At 35.2% G+C, this 17,581-nt stretch overlaps 3 protein-coding genes across 4 annotated transcripts; 1 reads left to right on the forward strand and 2 right to left on the reverse strand.

The window, feature by feature from the left end:
* Positions 1-1,790: 1,790 nt before the first annotated feature.
* On the reverse strand, positions 1,791-5,313 carry LOC128166295 (uncharacterized). Its single transcript, XM_052831381.1, has 2 exons — positions 5,157-5,313; positions 1,791-3,839 (listed from the first exon to the last, which is right to left on the reverse strand). The coding sequence occupies exons 1-2, from the start codon at positions 5,169-5,171 to the stop codon at positions 2,145-2,147; spliced, it is 1,710 nt and encodes a 569-aa protein (XP_052687341.1). The 5' UTR covers positions 5,172-5,313; the 3' UTR covers positions 1,791-2,144.
* A 1,145-nt stretch (positions 5,314-6,458) lies between these two features.
* LOC128167038 (sialin-like) lies at positions 6,459-12,852 on the forward strand. 2 transcript variants are annotated; one of them, XM_052832537.1, is made up of 9 exons: positions 6,459-6,532; positions 6,825-7,045; positions 7,659-7,818; positions 7,979-8,091; positions 8,461-8,595; positions 8,882-9,086; positions 9,538-9,685; positions 10,093-10,207; positions 10,697-12,852. In XM_052832537.1, exons 2-9 carry the CDS (start codon positions 6,869-6,871, stop codon positions 10,850-10,852), a joined length of 1,209 nt encoding a protein of 402 aa, XP_052688497.1. In that variant the 5' UTR covers positions 6,459-6,532; positions 6,825-6,868; the 3' UTR covers positions 10,853-12,852. The 2 variants fall into 2 exon arrangements, with proteins under 2 accessions (XP_052688497.1, XP_052688498.1); XM_052832538.1 differs by having other exon boundaries at positions 6,468-6,561.
* A 1,266-nt stretch (positions 12,853-14,118) lies between these two features.
* LOC128167037 (uncharacterized transmembrane protein DDB_G0289901-like) lies at positions 14,119-17,298 on the reverse strand. The gene is made up of 6 exons (XM_052832536.1): positions 16,530-17,298; positions 16,121-16,248; positions 15,694-15,875; positions 15,372-15,495; positions 14,898-15,078; positions 14,119-14,536 (listed from the first exon to the last, which is right to left on the reverse strand). The coding sequence occupies exons 1-6, from the start codon at positions 17,203-17,205 to the stop codon at positions 14,229-14,231; spliced, it is 1,599 nt and encodes a 532-aa protein (XP_052688496.1). The 5' UTR covers positions 17,206-17,298; the 3' UTR covers positions 14,119-14,228.
* Between the last annotated feature and the right edge of the window lie 283 nt (positions 17,299-17,581).

Below are 17,581 nucleotides of genomic sequence, written 5' to 3' on the forward strand. Positions count from 1 at the left end.
TGGATAAAAGAAACAGACAAGTCGACCTCTATGCCGGGAATTTGAGTCTGACATCTTCATGATTAATTCGTGCAGTCATGTAGATTTTAGTCCTTTCAGTTTCGATATAGCTGTGAATTGCAATTGGTTTCCGTAAGAAATAGGGGAAACCATACTTATTAGATGTAAATATAACATCGTTAATAAACACTTTGTTAATAAATCAAGATAAACCATAACCCTGCGAACACTGGCATGCAGTGTAAGATAATATGAACTCTAACATGTCACAAATTTAGCTGCTCCACCCGAAGTGCCATGTTGTAAATTTTGAATTCACAGGCTGGGTGTAAATACAAAATTCATAAATTGAGTCGACATGTTGTAATTTTTTGTATTTACACCCACTCAGTTTATTCAAAATTTACAACACGACAGCAGTTCTGTTTCATCTTCCAACCCAGCTACAATCCGTCCTCCGCCGTTTGGGATCCGCGTATAATCCGCGGAGTGGAGTGAACGACAAACGATATGCAAACAGGCAATGCATTTTTTTCTTTATTTCCCTTTCGAATATAAAATATCACCATTGTATTCTAGTTTCGGTTCATTTCTTTGAGACTGGATGAACATAAAACGTTGTCAACCCGCGGCCTTAATGCTGTTTAAAGTAATATATTTACATCCACTAAGTATGATTCCCTCTATTTAATCTTAGAAATTTATTGGAGTTCCATTATATAGAAAAATTATGCATTATAAATATGGAAATTTATAGAGAATAATACATATCCTTTTCCATATCACAGCCTGCATCAGCTCGAGACTCCAATATCAGCCCGAAGGCCTGAGGGATGATATTTGTCGAGAGCTGATACAGGCTGTGATATTGAAAAGGGTATTTATTATTATATTTATTACATACCTAGTAATAACAAATTAAAAAGGCATCAACTTGAACAAATTAATTTTTTTTTCAATATTATTTGAAAGTAGTCTGTACATGTATTAAAAAAATAAGATCTTATTGTTTTACCAAACATGTAACTACATAACTGGAATTTCCTAGTGTTTTAAAACTAACTGCTCCAAAACTGAAGTTTTCAACTGCACCTAAAAATGTCGACTATAACAATGTTTTATTTTTTTGGATGTAAACATGCACAAATGCTAACACGAAAAAAGGCAGATGAGTTCAGTTGGGGTGTGATACGGATCCGTATCGGCACTAGGGCTGATAACCTGTATCAGCCCCGGAGGCCAATATGAGTTTTGGGATGTCATCCGTATCACATATGCAAAAACCCTATATTTATCAATTACTAAGTATGTAATAAATATAGATATATTTACAGTTCTAAGTTTCTCCTTCTTTTTTTGAAATAGTGCCATTGCTATTGCAGTTGCCAATGGGGAGAATTTTTTTTAAGATTTGAGGTTTTTTTTCACTTCCCATTAAAAGGGGTTTTGTCCTATATTTTAGAAATTTAGATTTTCCTTCCTAAATGGATAGTCTGTGGCAAGCTTGTTTGAAATTGGACACATGAGTCTTGTAAAAAGAGAAGTAAAAATTGTAAAGGTTTATAGACGCTATAACGATCGACAGAGGCATGACAATAGGTAATCGGAGAAGCCTACTTGTTCCTTCGGTTCAGGTGAACTAAAAATTATCATTCTTCAAACATTTTTCTTTTTCATTCAGACCGGTGAGGGGTGGTTCTTTTACATAATAATTCCCATACGTTATGTATATATTGCGACATATACAAACAAAACTTATATACAAACCTATACAAAACAAAAAATGATGGTGCCGATAACAGCATTTTATTTTATTTTTTCAGGTCAGTTGAACACTATTTAAAGTCGCATTTCAATCTTTCTTAACATGTAGAATATTGTAGATTTATTTTAAAATAGGTGCATGCAATAGAGATAAATGCATAACTACGAATATATTGAAATATGCCAAAATATAAAAAAAAATTAAAAACGACAAATCAAAACATCGAAATCACTCACAATCAAACATAACCTTGGCCTTTTAAGGTTCATGGTTTTTTTTACTGTTATAGCTCACATTCAGTCAAAAGTTGTCCATGTTTTATCTAACAAAAGGAGTCTCTGCAAGCTTGCTGTCTTCTAGGTTCTGTAAATATTGAGAGTTACTTAAATTCATACTTGAACACTTTCACCTTGTTAGACATTTCTTGTCCAACATACAGATTATTTTTATCACTCACACATACACAACGTGGAGACGTTATCTCTTGGTCCATTGCGAATAGCCGACTCAGAAAATGACCGTCCTGGCTTATGATTTCTACTGTGCCATTTGATAAAAGCCCAACACTAATTAGGATGTTTCCAGAACAGTCGGTGCATATTCCATAAGGATGGAATTCTGGCTCTTGGCCTCTATAGGAGAACCTGTGTTGTCCTGCTTTACTGACCACTACTACCGCTTGCTTTTCATCGTCGGATGCGCATATATTTCCATTGTCGTTTTCTGTGATGTACAATGGAGAATTATACATAGCTTGACGTTTGTTATCCATCTGTATGTTCTGTATTTCTTTCCCGTTTTTATACCTGGTGACTTTAGCCTCCCGGTCCTTTCTCATGCCCACCAGTACGTCCCCGTTGATGTGGGAGGAGTGAATGCTGAGTGGTTCCCAGTCCCCCGTTTTAAAAAATTTACTGATTCTATTACTCTGTGGTATCTTATTGATAATTTTTTTGATCTTGTCTGCGTAGAGCAGGTCCCCGGTCGGTGTGACTGTGTGGTAGCCCTCATCTTTACCACTGGTTTGTATCTTCTGTAGCTGATTCCCTTCTGGGTCTGTTTGGACAAGGTTACCACCATCATCACTGGCCCAGACTCTGCCTGATTTATCCACAGACAAATACCAAGTGCTGTCCACACCTGGTACTTTGAACGCCCTCACCTCAGAGACAATTGGCCTCTTAATCGCGTCAGCTCTTTGTTCTAGTTCTCCCTGCGCCCCTGCAGGATTCAACTGTGAAGAAGAATCCTTTTCCATGGGTTTTATTTTTCTTTTTTCCTCTTTAACGCTAGGAACAACTATACTTCCAAGTAATTTGCCAACATTATCTTTGCTGAATTGGCCAAATCTGTATTTCGGTAGATTAGGTTTGGTTGTTTCTGGTATGGGTTTGATCTCCAGGCTGCATGCAACAGATGAACCTCCGCCATCGGTTATGGGAAAGTTGCCACGAAGATCCCCAACAAGTGTTTCAAGGTATGCAATGTATTCTTTATAAGTTGTTTCTTGTGGTTTTAACTGTTTGAGAAGTGAATCTTCAATAGAATTGGCACGTTCCAATTTTTCTGAAGTTGCTTTGTCTACCAGACTCTTGAGAGACTCGGCTTCATCTTTTATAGAATCTCTAATGCTGTCCATAATCTTCTTTATTTCTTTGCCATCTTCCTCGGTTTCCTTTTTCAAGTCTTGTGCTGTTGGGAGGAAATATCCTCGGATTTCGGAGATTTTCTTACCATTAGATTCAATCTTCCCTGCAAAGATGTCCTCCAGATCATTGAATGTATGTCCTTGGTGTTTTTCCATCGTTGAGCACTTGGAACACAAGGGCACATTGCATTCTTTGCAAAGAATATCTATATTTCGAGTAGGATGGAGCGTGCATTTCTTCACCGGAAGTTGACGTTTACGTTGATTAAATAGGACTACTTCGTGAGGCTTTGTCATTGGATTCCTCTGATGTTCATCTTTGCATTCTTCACACAATCTTCTGTGACATGGATTGCAGTAAAACTGGCAGTTCTTCCCACAACCTTCATTGCCGCATTCCAAATAGTGCTGAGCTGATGTTACCATCTAAAAAGAAATTTCAAAATTTCAAAATTTTAGTAAAATAAATATAAATCTAGGGCTTTCGTTGATGATAGACAGTATATTGACAAATTCGGGGAAACGCTAAAAACTATTTGCAATTTGACCAAGATTTGAACTTCCAGTGCGAGTGCATTTATCCATAATATTTTTCATTGGCATGCGTATTCTTTGCTCAAAAGAAAAATTAGCACCCGCCATTTGGTTATTATTTCCAGAAGTGTCTTGGCGACATATTGCGCCGTTGACGATCAAGTTCTTTAATCGATTCATATTTTATTTTCAGTGGGGCATTTCGCTAAACTTCTTTTAAACAGGATGACTGCATGCCTAATTCGTTATTGATCTTGTGACTTGCAAAACATTTTTTTTCTTCTAATATTAAAGTGATGACAGCAGAACACTTGGGTTTGCTGTTTTTAAAACAAGATTTATATATCTATAATTAATTGAGCTACTTTTGACTTGTTTCTCCAACTGTTAGCTAGATACATGTACTTTATTTTGCGTTGTCCTTACATTAAGTTGTCGGTAATATTTTACAAAATCACCCCCCCCCCCATGAAACTATGAACCGATACTTAGTAAACAAACTCCTTAACTAAGAAGTTTGAGTACATGTACATTGAGTCATGTTGAATATAGTATCAGCTAGTGCGGAGCAAACAATTGATGTGCATGTACTGCAAGACAACGCTTTATGTAATCATGATCAATGTGCTTTATTAATATATGTATGTATTTTTTGACGGATTTATAAATCAAATTTTTTTTGCACTCGGTTGCCTCGAGAAAAGAGGATAAGGAAAGTTTACATTTTCTTATTTCTATTTACATGTATATTCACTCATCCCTGAAATTTCTTCTCATAAATTTTACATAACATATATTTAATCATGTAAATCGTTCCCCCTGTAGATTTTTCTTAAAAATCTAACGATAAGGTGTGATGTTTCTTTACATCTACTTATTTCTGTTTTATCTCACACTTCATTAAGTAAAGAAATATCCTAAAGAAAATGTTGATTGGGGGAGGGTTTGACTATTTAAATTATTTTATAAAATCTTACAAACAATGGTTAACTGTTCTTATGCAGGCAAATTAATAAAGTTTTAGTCTTAAGTAACGTTGATTTAGCAAATGCACTTACGTCATATGTCCTATTTTTCGCTCTTTTTTTAACAAAACAAAATTGAATGTAACCAAACTTCGGGGGAAATATATGCATAAAAATGGTATCAGATTATTAATAAATAAAATAACTACTAGTAAGTAGTCTAGTGCATATTACTAACAGTTACCTGGTCTTCAGCCATTGCGATTCCTTGACTATAAAGGTGTGGTGTCAGACTGGAATGCCGGGATGTGGGAGTTACCCTGGAGAGGCCCGGTTCGTTTATTCTTCCTGTTTGATTCCAAAACTGAAACGCAGTTTAAGATCAAATTTCACCTGTTGCTCTTAATTCATAATCTATTGAAATTTTTTTCCAAGGTAAACGTATCTGCAAGACTGGTTCTTTTGTTGTCTTTTTTTTTTTTTTTTTTTTTTGCATAACGTTTCTAATATTGATTCACCTTGTTCGAGATGATAGAAAGAGTGCAGAGTTTGAAACTGCGTTTCAAAAGAATCAGATAGTTATGTCATTGAACCAATCTTTTCATTATTTTGGTACACAAGAATGAGGATGTGTTAGTGCGTCGAACCCAGGTTCTAATCAAATACTACTACTTTATGTCGGTGAACCCTTCGCTGATTTTAAGTCGGCATAAAGGCTTTTTAAAAAATTAAACACGAAAATTCAGACTGAAAATTAGGGAAAGATGTTAGTACACCCCTTTTCAAGTCAAAATACGTGGAAATGAAATAAGTTCTTTTCTGATATCTTTTTGGTTAATTTGAGGGGTCCGGGGTCTTTTGTGTGTGTGTGTGGGGGGGGGGGGGGCTAATTTTACTATGGTAATTTCATATTTGTCCACACCTTCTGCAACTTCCATTGTGTGTATTATTTTTGGTTGCCATATAATTGAACTTTGAACTATGCTTCTTTCTCGGGTTCTTGTCGGGGGGGGGGGTGTTCCGTGGCAAACTTTTTTTTCTTCATATAGAAAATTAAATTATAATTGAGCCCCCCCCCCCCCCCCCCATATTTTGGGGGCGATGAAAAATAAATCGAGGTGGTAGTTATAGGTATATATCCCCCCCCCCCAACCTCCACCACCACCACGGTTAAGGATGTTCATGATATGCGATTTCCTCTTTTTTCTTTTTTTTTGTATTTTTTAAAGAAAAAGTTGATAGTAAAGATTTTTTGGAAGAGGCTATCCCGCCCCCCTTTAAAAAACGATGCACGTGTATGTTTCTCTCAATTTTTTTTCCGTATGCCAGCAATCCGGATTAATACCAGTTTCGGTTCAGATTGTAGCAATATGAGCCTCCTGTAACATTAAAAAAAAATATCATTGCAAAGATTATTTCAGGTCTATTCTTTAAGGAAAAGAAATACCTATAAACAAAGGGGAATGTTTATTATAAAAAAAATATTCACAATACACAACACACTATTTGTAACCAACTAAGTATAGATAAGGTACTTAATGATATAAGCGGGTTTGCTTGAGTTATTATTGTCAACTGCTGTGATGGATTTGCCACGTCTTCGACCACTAGAAAACAACTGTAAGAAATAAACCTGATCGATATTTTAAGTAAGGTCGATCAAATTTACTAGACCCTTTTCATATGGACCACATACGTCCAAGTTTTTCTTTAAGAATTACCATACTGCGATTTCCTGTAGATGAAACATACACTTATCCATGTGTTACATTTTATTGTCATTTGACTGAATTAACATGCTTTAATAAGATGGTTCAAAAGGGAAATTATGAGACATTTGGTATTTGATCAAGAATTTCATTTGAACCATGAAATGAACAGTAATTAATGCCATTCATATTCTTTCAATTAGAATGATGATGTGACAGTGTTCTTGGAGAATCAACGAAACACAAAATGCTGAGCAGGGCATCTCATGCAATAGCATTATGTTCTATTGCCAACTTCATCAACTCTGCAGACAGAGTTATCATGCCTATTGCTATAGTGCCCATGGCAGATGAATACAAATGGGATTTACATGGACAGGGATGGGTGCTTAGCTCCTTTGCAGTTGGGTATATGAGTAGCCAGGTAAAACAAAAGCTATGAAGAATGTTCGATTGATGTAAATACTGTAGATTCTTTATCTAACATAAGCACTTAATTACACGTTTTCACCGTTTTGTATCAAATCAGGAGAATGTGAAATAGCAAGCATCAAACTTTCGTTGTTATTTTCTATTTTAGAATTTTCAGACAAATAAAAACGAGGCTTTTATTTTCACGAGAGATTCTTCTAACAATTTTACATGCATATTAATTTCTCTGAGCTAGGAATTTACAGTTTGATAATGTTAAAAAAAGTACATGTATATGCCTTTTTAAAAAAAAAAATAAGAGAAGGAACCTTGGAAGCAGGCTGTGACCTTATTCTAACTATTTCACAATATGATCAATCATAAATGTAGCAATGTTCAAGCATCATGAATTGAGACATTTGATGTTCAATGCATCTGGCAGCTTTATTGTATGAAAAGTTTCATTGCATACAATAATGTAAAGAAAACTTCCGAAAGGTTATCTTACTGGATGTTTAAATGAAATTTTCATTTAATTTTCATAAAGCTTAATGTAATTTAGTTTTAAGACAAGAACCAGATGTCATATTAAACTGTCTTTATTGTTATTTACCGGTACTTTTTAGGTGATTGGTGGTAGTGGAGCAAAAAAGTATGGGGGAAAGATGATGCTGACCATAGCTGTTCTTCTCTGGTCTTTGTCAACGTTTCTTGTCCCCTTCTTTGCTCATTCCATTCACGCCTTAATTCTATCAAGAGTTCTGTTGGGACTAGGAGAAGGATTAGGTATTTATGTTGATATGATTGTATTATTGTCTTGTCAGTAAGACACTAAACAATGGGACATTCAAGTAAATTGTAATATCATTTAACATCTGGTAGATTAAATGTCATGTGCATTTGTCTTGAAAAACTAATTTTACATTTGTTGCACTTTTGCTTACAGGTCTACCTACAATTTTTCACATTTTTTCTCATGCCATTCCATGTGAGGAGAGGTCAAGGGCTTTTGGCTACCTGGTTGCGTTTGGCTCAATTGGACAAACTTTTGCCTCAGTGGTAAGGTGATTTACAAACAGAGAAATCTGAGAGCTCATTTTCTTAATTATTCCTACATAATACTCCTGATATAATGAAGTTTTTTTTTTTACAATATATATGTTTGTTGCACTTTGATTTCCAATCAAATTTTCCATCTCCCTTGTAAACAATAGAATGTATGTAGAAATGAATTAAATTCATTTTTTTTCCAAAGATTTTCACAATGCATACATGTTTTTACAATACATCAACATAAACTTAGTGCCAAACAAATTGGAACAAATATTGATTATGGTAGGATCAAGTATTGTTTTAAAGTACCATAATTGATACTGTGATATTGTGAATAAAAAGAGATTATACAATGACATGTGTCATTTTTTGCAGCTATGCCCTCATCTGGATTGGGAGTGGATGTTTTATTTATTCGGGTTCATGGGTTTTGTGTGGGTATTTCTTTGGATGGTCATGTACAAAGAGATCAGGACGTCAACAGAAGAGGACTTTGTGGATCCACCCAAGGTTTTTAATTAATATTATTTGGAGGGGATGTATTTATAAAATATGAACCTAGAATTGTTGTAGGGAGTAAAACTGAGGTTTTCTTTGTAGTTTCAAACTGAATTCTTAATAGTAAGATGACATTTTGCCTAGAAAGGACATTTTCTTAAAGACATGAGTTCCTTCTATGTGGAATGGGTTTTTCAATATTGCAAAATTAATGCAACCAATCTAAAAAAAAAAATTAATATAACAGGAATATTGCATTAGGTCGTCGATTTTCATTTCAACTCTGTTCTTTTTACAGGTCAATAATAACAATGTGTCCTGGCGAGAGTTCCTATGCCATTGGCCCCTGTGGTCCATTTATATAGCTCATTTCAGCATGAACTGGTCCAATTACATAATAATGCAGTGGCTGCCAACATATATGACTCGCACATTGGGAGCAGAGAAAAGTCATATAATGTTTACAGCGGTGCCTTATATCATGAATTCTCTAGTCGGAATGGGTGAGATTTTTTTGCTTTTGACGCTTACAATACACAGGCACCTGATGTTAAAAATATTGTTTTTCATGGGAACATTTCCCTGTACATGTATTATAATCTTATCATAAAATAAAATATTTTTAAAGTCAGACGCATGTGTAACAACACTATAAAAAAAAGTAGAGTTTAAGGAATTTTAGTGGGACTAGATGTATTCGATGTGTGAACTGCCTTGAACACTAAGTCATTAACTCTTTTCATGACATTTAACTTGTGAAATCAGATCACAAATAACGGTATAAAATTCTCATCTCATTTTAAATAATGAATCGCTTAACAAAAGTTTACTTCTTTCATCGTTAACTCATCGCATATGTACACATTGTATCTTAATTATATACATGTAGTACTATCAGTCATTTACCTGAATCACATTATACATGTAAATTAAGTTCTTTGTCTTATTTTTCAGGCGCTGGTCATTTTGCTGACTCCCTGATCACAAGGGACAAGTGGACGTTGCTGTCGGTGAGAAGACTAATGACAAGCATAGGTCTCCTTGGACCAGGATTATTTATTTTATTTTTTAGCGCTGTGAATAATTTATCCCTTGCTGTTTTGTAAGTACATTGTATATGTAAAATAACACTTTATCACTTTTATATTAATAGATTTCTTTTCAATTTATTGATTTTTTATTTTTTTTTGCAATTAATGTATTTAATCATACATGTTGCTCTGCCAGAATGATTATAACATGTCCTATCACTGTTAACCATACTGTGTAAGAGTAAAATCGTTATTAAACTTTTCTATAGTTTCAAAATACCTGCACATCTTCATGTATATACAAACAAGTTATAAACCAAATTAAAACAACTTACGTACATGAACTTGATTATTTTTGGTATTATTCGGTTCTGTCGAACCAAGAAATAATGTAGTTAGAAAAGATATTGTGACAGCAATAAATTTTGTTTTGAAATTAATTACTACATGTATTTAATTGGAATCTCTTTATTTTTAGCTTTGTTTCCCTGTCACTAGGATTGAGTGCTTGTAATTCATCAGGACATTTAAGTAATCATGCAGAGGTGGCCCCGAATCATGCCGGGATCACTTTTGCCATCTCCAACACACTGGTCAGTAAAACTCAAGAAGGAAAATTCAGTACATGTATTCTACAAAAAATTATGAAATGAGTAGTTTTGGTTCAATTCGTGCAAGTACAAGTCATATGTAAATTTGTTTTGATGTTTATACAAAATATAAAGATTCTGAAATTGAAAACATAATACAGTGAAACCTCTTTATGTGAGAGTAGACAGGTTTTTCAGATAAGACAGGGTCAAATTAAATAAATGTTTTTTTTGTGGAAGCTAGTCGTCTATATAGTGTACCGGTAAATGCAGTCAGATAAAATTCTTTAACAAAAATCACTTTGCAATTTTCATAGTTCTGTTAAGGGCATTATATATATTAATTAGTGATGGTTTTTGTTTTCATCAAATCACTTTGAAATTTGTGTGTATTTTATAAAGGTCATTGTACATGTATTTATATGCATTACATACTAGTATTTCAATTACATTTTGTTTCCATTACAATGATTTCATTCTGTGATTTTACAGGCAACAATTCCTGGAATCACCTGTGGACCATTAACAGCGGAACTTGTTCTTCAGAGTCATGGCCGATGGTTTCCGGTGTTTATCATCGCTGCCGGCGTGAACTTTGTTGGTGCTATTATTTACCTAAGTCAGAGTGCAGCAAGTCAAGTGCTGTAGTTAAATAAATGTTTGTTCAAATAGACCAAAAGAAAAAAAATGATCAAAATTCCTGAACACGAGCTTTGTATTCCAGCCATTTCTTGCAGTCAGCTTTGATTAGTGCTGACATGCTTGAGGCTTTATTTTAGGTTGAAAGGTTAGGGTCTTTTGTTGATAAAGTTGATTGATTCCAAGGGTATTGGTTGTATACCATTAGTGTATTGAAGCTTCAAAGAGAGTGAGTTCAATTAAAATTCTGAGGAATATTTTTCATCTGTTTTATTGTTATAGTACAATGTACCACGTTAAGTTGCTACCATACTTTTCTACTGAGATTTACACCGCATAATGCAAATGATGGCATTCTAAAACATTTATATTAAACAATAACATGCACATGCATCTTTTGGCATCAGAAGAGGACATGTATGGTACACAGTACATGTATCTATGACATTTAAATTGAAAGTGTTGTCTGCTTTCAGCTATCAAAAATATAGTTTGGTGGTAAAAAACTTTGTCCAGAAATTCTGCCTAAAGAATTTTGTGTACCCTTTTCAATCTCCGCCAATTTTTTTTTCTTCAAAAAGGGAGGGGGGGGGGGTGGAATGGATATAAGTACATGTATTAATATTTTTTCCAAAAAGTACAGAGGTATTTAGTTGATATTTAGGAATTTTTTTTGTACTAAAGAATTGAATTATTTATCTACTCTCTCAATAATATCAAAAATGAAATTAAGCAACCTGGTTTGAGCGGGGTTTGGGAATGGGGGATATGAATACTTGACCTTGCAGTCATTGGCATGGATTAAGCTTTTTAAATTGATGTAACTTTGCTTGGTAATGTGATATTGTGGCATTCAATTGTACAGACATTTTACTTTCTACTCGAATGTGATGTTATATATTTTTTTGCCAAAGTTTGTATTTGCTTAATACAATATTGACACATGTATATAAATGTACAATCATTGTCTTATATTTTATTGATGAAGATTATGTGTGGTATAAGATACCCCCATTATATGAGATTATAGTTAATACTACAGTGTTTGAACAATATGTCTTTTTGTTGATACCTTTGTGTATCGTTGTTGATTTTGTGTGAATGAATTGTAACGTTAACATTCATTGAAACAGGGTCTAGAGTGGCATACTGAATATATGTGTATGTAACTTTATACATGTACATTATTATGTGTGAGAAATTGAGTATTTTAACATTTTTTCAAGAATGTGGTGCATGAAATAAATATTTTGGCTGTTTCTTATTAAAAATGTTTTCATTGTTTGTTTGTGTGGGGTGGTTTTTTTTTGGTTCAATTTTTAACTTTCATTTATATTTGTGATACACATATTTGTTATTATACATTTTGTTGCTTTAAGTTTCAGAGAGAATTAATGAAAATAACTGAATGTAGCATTTTTTGTTTCCGTTCATTTATAGATTTTTTTCATAACTTAAATCATACAAAAGAATTCAGTTATTTGATACGGCACTTTGTATAAATATTTTACACTTATTCACCATTACCTTAAATGGTTATATTAAGGTATACATGTAAAACATTATTTATTTTTCAGAATGGGGAAAGTTTGGATTTTGGTTTTGTTTATCTTAAAAAGCAATAAGATTCATAAATGATTTGTAGGTTTATGAGATTTTTTGACAATGAAATACTTGACTTTTATCAATGATAAACCTCTCTTGATTTTAGGAAAATAGAATGTGGCCAAATTTAAAAAAAAAATGTATTCCACTGACCTAATGAGTTGCATGTAGAATAGGACATTTTGTAAATGTGAAATATACATTTTAAAAAGGCAAAAGTAAAATTACATATCATTTTGATACTCATGGGCATAAAATGCAACCATGACTGATAATGTTGAGCTTTTATTCAGTGTGCTGTTTTTGTTTTAAAGGGAATTGAACATGATGTTGAAAGAGGATGAAAGAAATGTTTTTGTTGTAATATTGAAATGTCATGATAAAATAAAATGTGATATATCTCATATTATTTGCTAGTATTGTAATTTTATCTCAAACTACTAAGAAACATATGCATATCGCGATAGAGGTGGTAAAATAAATTCACAAAAAGGTTTTATAGAGGCCTAAAAGGCCTAAAAGGGGAGTTGCTATTTTAAATCAGTAAAAAATAAAAATGGGACATTTGACAATTAACATGTGTGGATGAAAGTATGTACTATTTTTATTAAAGTCATTAGTTAATATTTTCTAAGGACACAACAGTGTTGCGAAAAATAAAAAAACACACCTTGTTTTGCGATTGAAATTACTCGCGATATTACGGTTTTCGTTCTCCTTGAACTTTGGGCTCTTTGTCATGATCAGCAATGCGGATGTGATATTTGGATGAACATATGTATCGATACATCTATGGGAAAATATATCTTGACTCCTCCCCAACCACACAGAATACTCATGACCTGCATTGTTGGTCGCCTGCATCAGTTGTCGAATGTTGACGTGTTGAATTATGTACTCATTCATCAACATGTTTATCTTTTTTAAATTGGGTGTGATTGGATGTGTACTACAGAAAGTGACATGTACTTATTCGCCATCTCTTGCTGACAACGTTTACCCAAATTACAAATTAACATGAAAAATTGAATCTTGAAAACGTGGGGCATACGCCTACTTTTATACAATTTTTAAGTGACTTAAGCTATTGCCGTCAGACAAGGTGAATAATCGACTGCAAATATCTGAAAATTACTTGAAGTAGATATTTCAATGGCCATGGGTTTTTTTTCTATCTATCGTCGAAATGTCATCTCAATTCATTTACATGTATATGAAATAAAATCTATCGTCGCAGAGATTCGAATCGGAACAGTAAGAAAATGTAGGATAAAGATAAATATTTAATATTGTCAAGAGATCATACTTGTCAAATTTAATATACGCAGATCGGTGGTGTCGTTGGAGAGGAGGGGAGGTTGCATGGTCCGATATCGATAATTGCAGATAGGTGCATATTTTGCAACAGACAAGAGAAAACCATGCGTTTAAAGTTGTTAAGCCTTTGATAATCGAGATTAGGGTTGAAATTCAGTTTTGATGGGTAAAGAGGTCTTCATAAAAACTATATGTATTTATATATATTAAAGTATTTTAGTGTGTCAGATATTGAACCGTTGATCAACTCGCTCTGAAAATATGTTTTAATCCACCGATGAAACAGAACGTCTTTAAATGGTTTTCCAATATGTTCAATAGTAAGAAATGGAACTGACTACGGTAGATTTGTATTTCGAAAATTTTATTGTACAAAAAATCATATAAATAGTAAAGCATTCTAGAACATTCACACCGCATGTATACACACACACAAAATTATAAAACTTGGTTTGCTTTGCTCTTATTTTCCTTGATTTCCTAAGAAACCAAATGAGTTTTGTCCAGAGTTAGATCCACCTCCGAAATTATTTGAAAACTGTGATCCACCCGCCGCGTTAAAGCTAGATCCTCCCGCTGCACCTGCTCCTTGGGTGTTGAAGCCGGTCTGTGTGCCCTGGGTGTTGAAGCCGGTCTGTGTGCCCTGGGTGTTGAAACCGCTCTGTGTGCCCTGGGTGTTGAAACCGGTCTGTGCGCCCTGGGTGTTTGTCTGTGTTCCTTGTGCGTTACCGCCAGTTTGGATTCCTTGAAGACCTGCGTCAGAGTTGGAACCTGTAACAACAACAAAAAATATTATATCACATGTATATGCAGGAATGAGCTGAATCGTTGAAAACTTTGGTCATGTAGCCTCCTTTACAAAAGGGTAGGCAAAACTGGCCGTGGATTTCCGACTATGCGAAATTCATGACAGGCCCCGCCGTAACCAAACGATTTAAATCACTCAACACATTCTTAAACTCAAATCTTTAAATGAAATATGCATAAATTTTAAAATTCAGACTCGAAATTGAGTATTTACTTGAAAAAAGGGGCCAGTACTGTTATGAAAATCGCAAACATCATCTTGCACCTTTCCGTCAAATAGTTTTGACAGAATACAATAAAGTACACAACTATAAATCGACTGTACCTGTACTAGGGGACCAGGCACCCCCGGACATGACCATCAGGTCGTCCTCGGAGTACGGGGTTCTCCAGTTAGCGGGGCTGGCACGGCCGATCGTGCAGCACGCGATGGGTGTGCGCGCGTTCCCGTTCTGCAGACTGGCGGAGTTGGTCCCTGTCCCTTCGTCGTCACGTTCCAGTTTAACCTACCGAAAAGAAAATCATGGCTCTGTTATTTTAGAATATCAAATTTGATACAAAATTATAAAATCACGAAATGTTTGCAAGAAAATATAAAACTATATTTATAATGTTATTTCTCGTTACCATTAAACCCTAATGTTTTAGAAAGACAAGTAAAAAGTTCTTTGATATCAAAATAGTGAGGTGTTTGTTTCATGAGTTTATATATGAATGTCTATGATGGTAAGCTGTTTAAACCATACGTAGAAATTCTACATTTCTTGGAAGGGATGGGGTGTGGGGGGTATAGCCTTACCACAAGAGATCTGCCGAGGATGCTGCCTTGACCTTGAAGAGAAATGACCTCGTCCCTGAACTGAGTGGAGGCGACGCCCTGAGCAGACTGTAGCATGTTACCCAGATCTCCAACGTGACGCAAACTAAAACAATGAAAAAATACCAATGACGCAACCATAAAATATGAACATATTATCAATGACAACCAAAACTTTTTTTCTATGATATTTTACGGTTATCAAGAGGGAAGGCCATGTACAGAAATATTAGTAACCTGGATCAAGACGTCAACTCCTCTTAATTTAGACTAGAGAATAACATTTCCAATATATTATACTTACAAGGGGTAGCTGTTTCTGCCACCGTGGCGGGTCTGGGTGGGGTTGAAGTGAGGACCCACACGGGAACATCTCTCACCGATGTCTCCAAATTCATGGATATGGATTCCTCTCTGAGTGTCGACCGGGGAAGTTGGGAGTCCCACCACTTGAATTCTGATATCCACTCCCGAGTCACCAAACAACTACAAAAATGAAAATGATAGAATTATTATTTGACCATGCAAGAACATTACTTACACTTAAATGGTTATAATGAATTATAATACTTAAAACTAATTCAGGATAAAACTATTTAATTAAAAAAAAAATCATTCTCTCTCTCTCTCTCTCTCTCTCTCTCTCTCTCTCTCTCTCTCTCTCTCTCTCTCCACGAGTCCCATAATAAATAAAAAGAGAAACAAGTAAGAGCGCAGAAGAAATAACTTACAAACTGCCTGAAGTCGGCCCTTCCCCTTATGGCGTTTTCTGTCGAGTTGAAGTAACAGGTAGCATAGCGGTAGTTGTTGGGGTTCTGTGAAAGGCTCATAAACAGTTGCCCGCCAGCGGTGAACTGATCTGTTAAGATGATAGGTAGATTAGTAATAAAACAGATACAAAAAAATAAACAAATATTTCGGAAACAATTAATAATAATGCGCACATGTCTTTTAAAGGGGAATTTAAAAACATGTATTTTTGTTAATTTTTATAAATTAAATGTTGATCTTTACACTAAAAACGATTTTTCATTTTCAAAAAGTCACCATACAACAAAACAGACAAAAAACGTAGCAGTAATGAATTGAATTAAAGATTTATATTAAATATTTTTTTTATGATGAATATATTCCACTTACTCTGGTTATTTCCACCTCCGTTTGCGCCGGGTAAGTTATTTCCAATGACGTTCCCGGGAACAAATGGGTTTCCGAACCTATTGCCAACCGTTCCGAATCCCCCGATAGCGTTTGGCTGAAATCCGCCGAGTCCTGGAATGTTGGCCGTGGGACCAGCAGCTTGACCCTGGGGTGGAAAACCTCCTTGGTTCTGGGGAAATCCTTGATTCTGCCCTGGAAAACCGCCCTGGTTTTGTCCTGGAAAACCACCCTGGTTCTGTGGCGGAAATGCTCCCTGGTTTGGAGGTGGAAATGCTCCCTGGTTTGGGGTCGGAAATCCTCCTTGGTTTTGGTTAGGAAATGCCCCTGGCTGCTGTCCACCTTGATTAAATCCACCTCCCTGGTTGTTTCCCGGCTGCGGGCCCTGTGGGGGGAATCCTCCTTGTTGTCCTCCTTGTGGCGGAAAATTTCCACCCGTTGGTTGGCCCTGGTTTGGAAACCCACCGGGCTGGTTGGCTTGGGGTGGAAACCCGCCTTGGTTCTGATTTTGGAAACCACCTCCTCCTTGATTCTGCGGCCCAAAGTTCTGTGGAAACCCGCTTGGTGGTTGATTACCTTGCTGATTAAAATTATTAAACTGGGCAACACTTACTCCTATTAACACAACTATCACGGTCAATGAAGTTAGATTTCGCATGTTTTCTTGTTATAAAAATCCCTTCTCTGTATTAAAATTCTAAAACTGTATTACTATTATATAGATGTGTAGTCCTCCAATGATACTCTGTTTCTGACCAAAAAAATGTGTATATTTCAATTATATGCTATCCGTCAAGTGACGTATTGATGTTCTGACACATAGAGGTTACAGTACGACTTCCGTTTAGCGCGTACCCACAGGGTACATGAGTAATACCACGGTTCTATTACGGGTATATACCACCGACAAGAGGCGCGGGATAGCGCGTCACAGGGTTGCATTACGAAGGGAGAACACACTCCAGACACCTTCATGTGTGACGACATATGTTCTCAAACGTTGGCAGACGTAATGTTGCGCGCTGGAATTTCAA

The sequence above is a fragment of the Crassostrea angulata genome, chromosome 10, assembly GCF_025612915.1.
Source record: "Crassostrea angulata isolate pt1a10 chromosome 10, ASM2561291v2, whole genome shotgun sequence".
Lineage (NCBI taxonomy): Eukaryota > Metazoa > Mollusca > Bivalvia > Ostreida > Ostreidae > Magallana > Magallana angulata.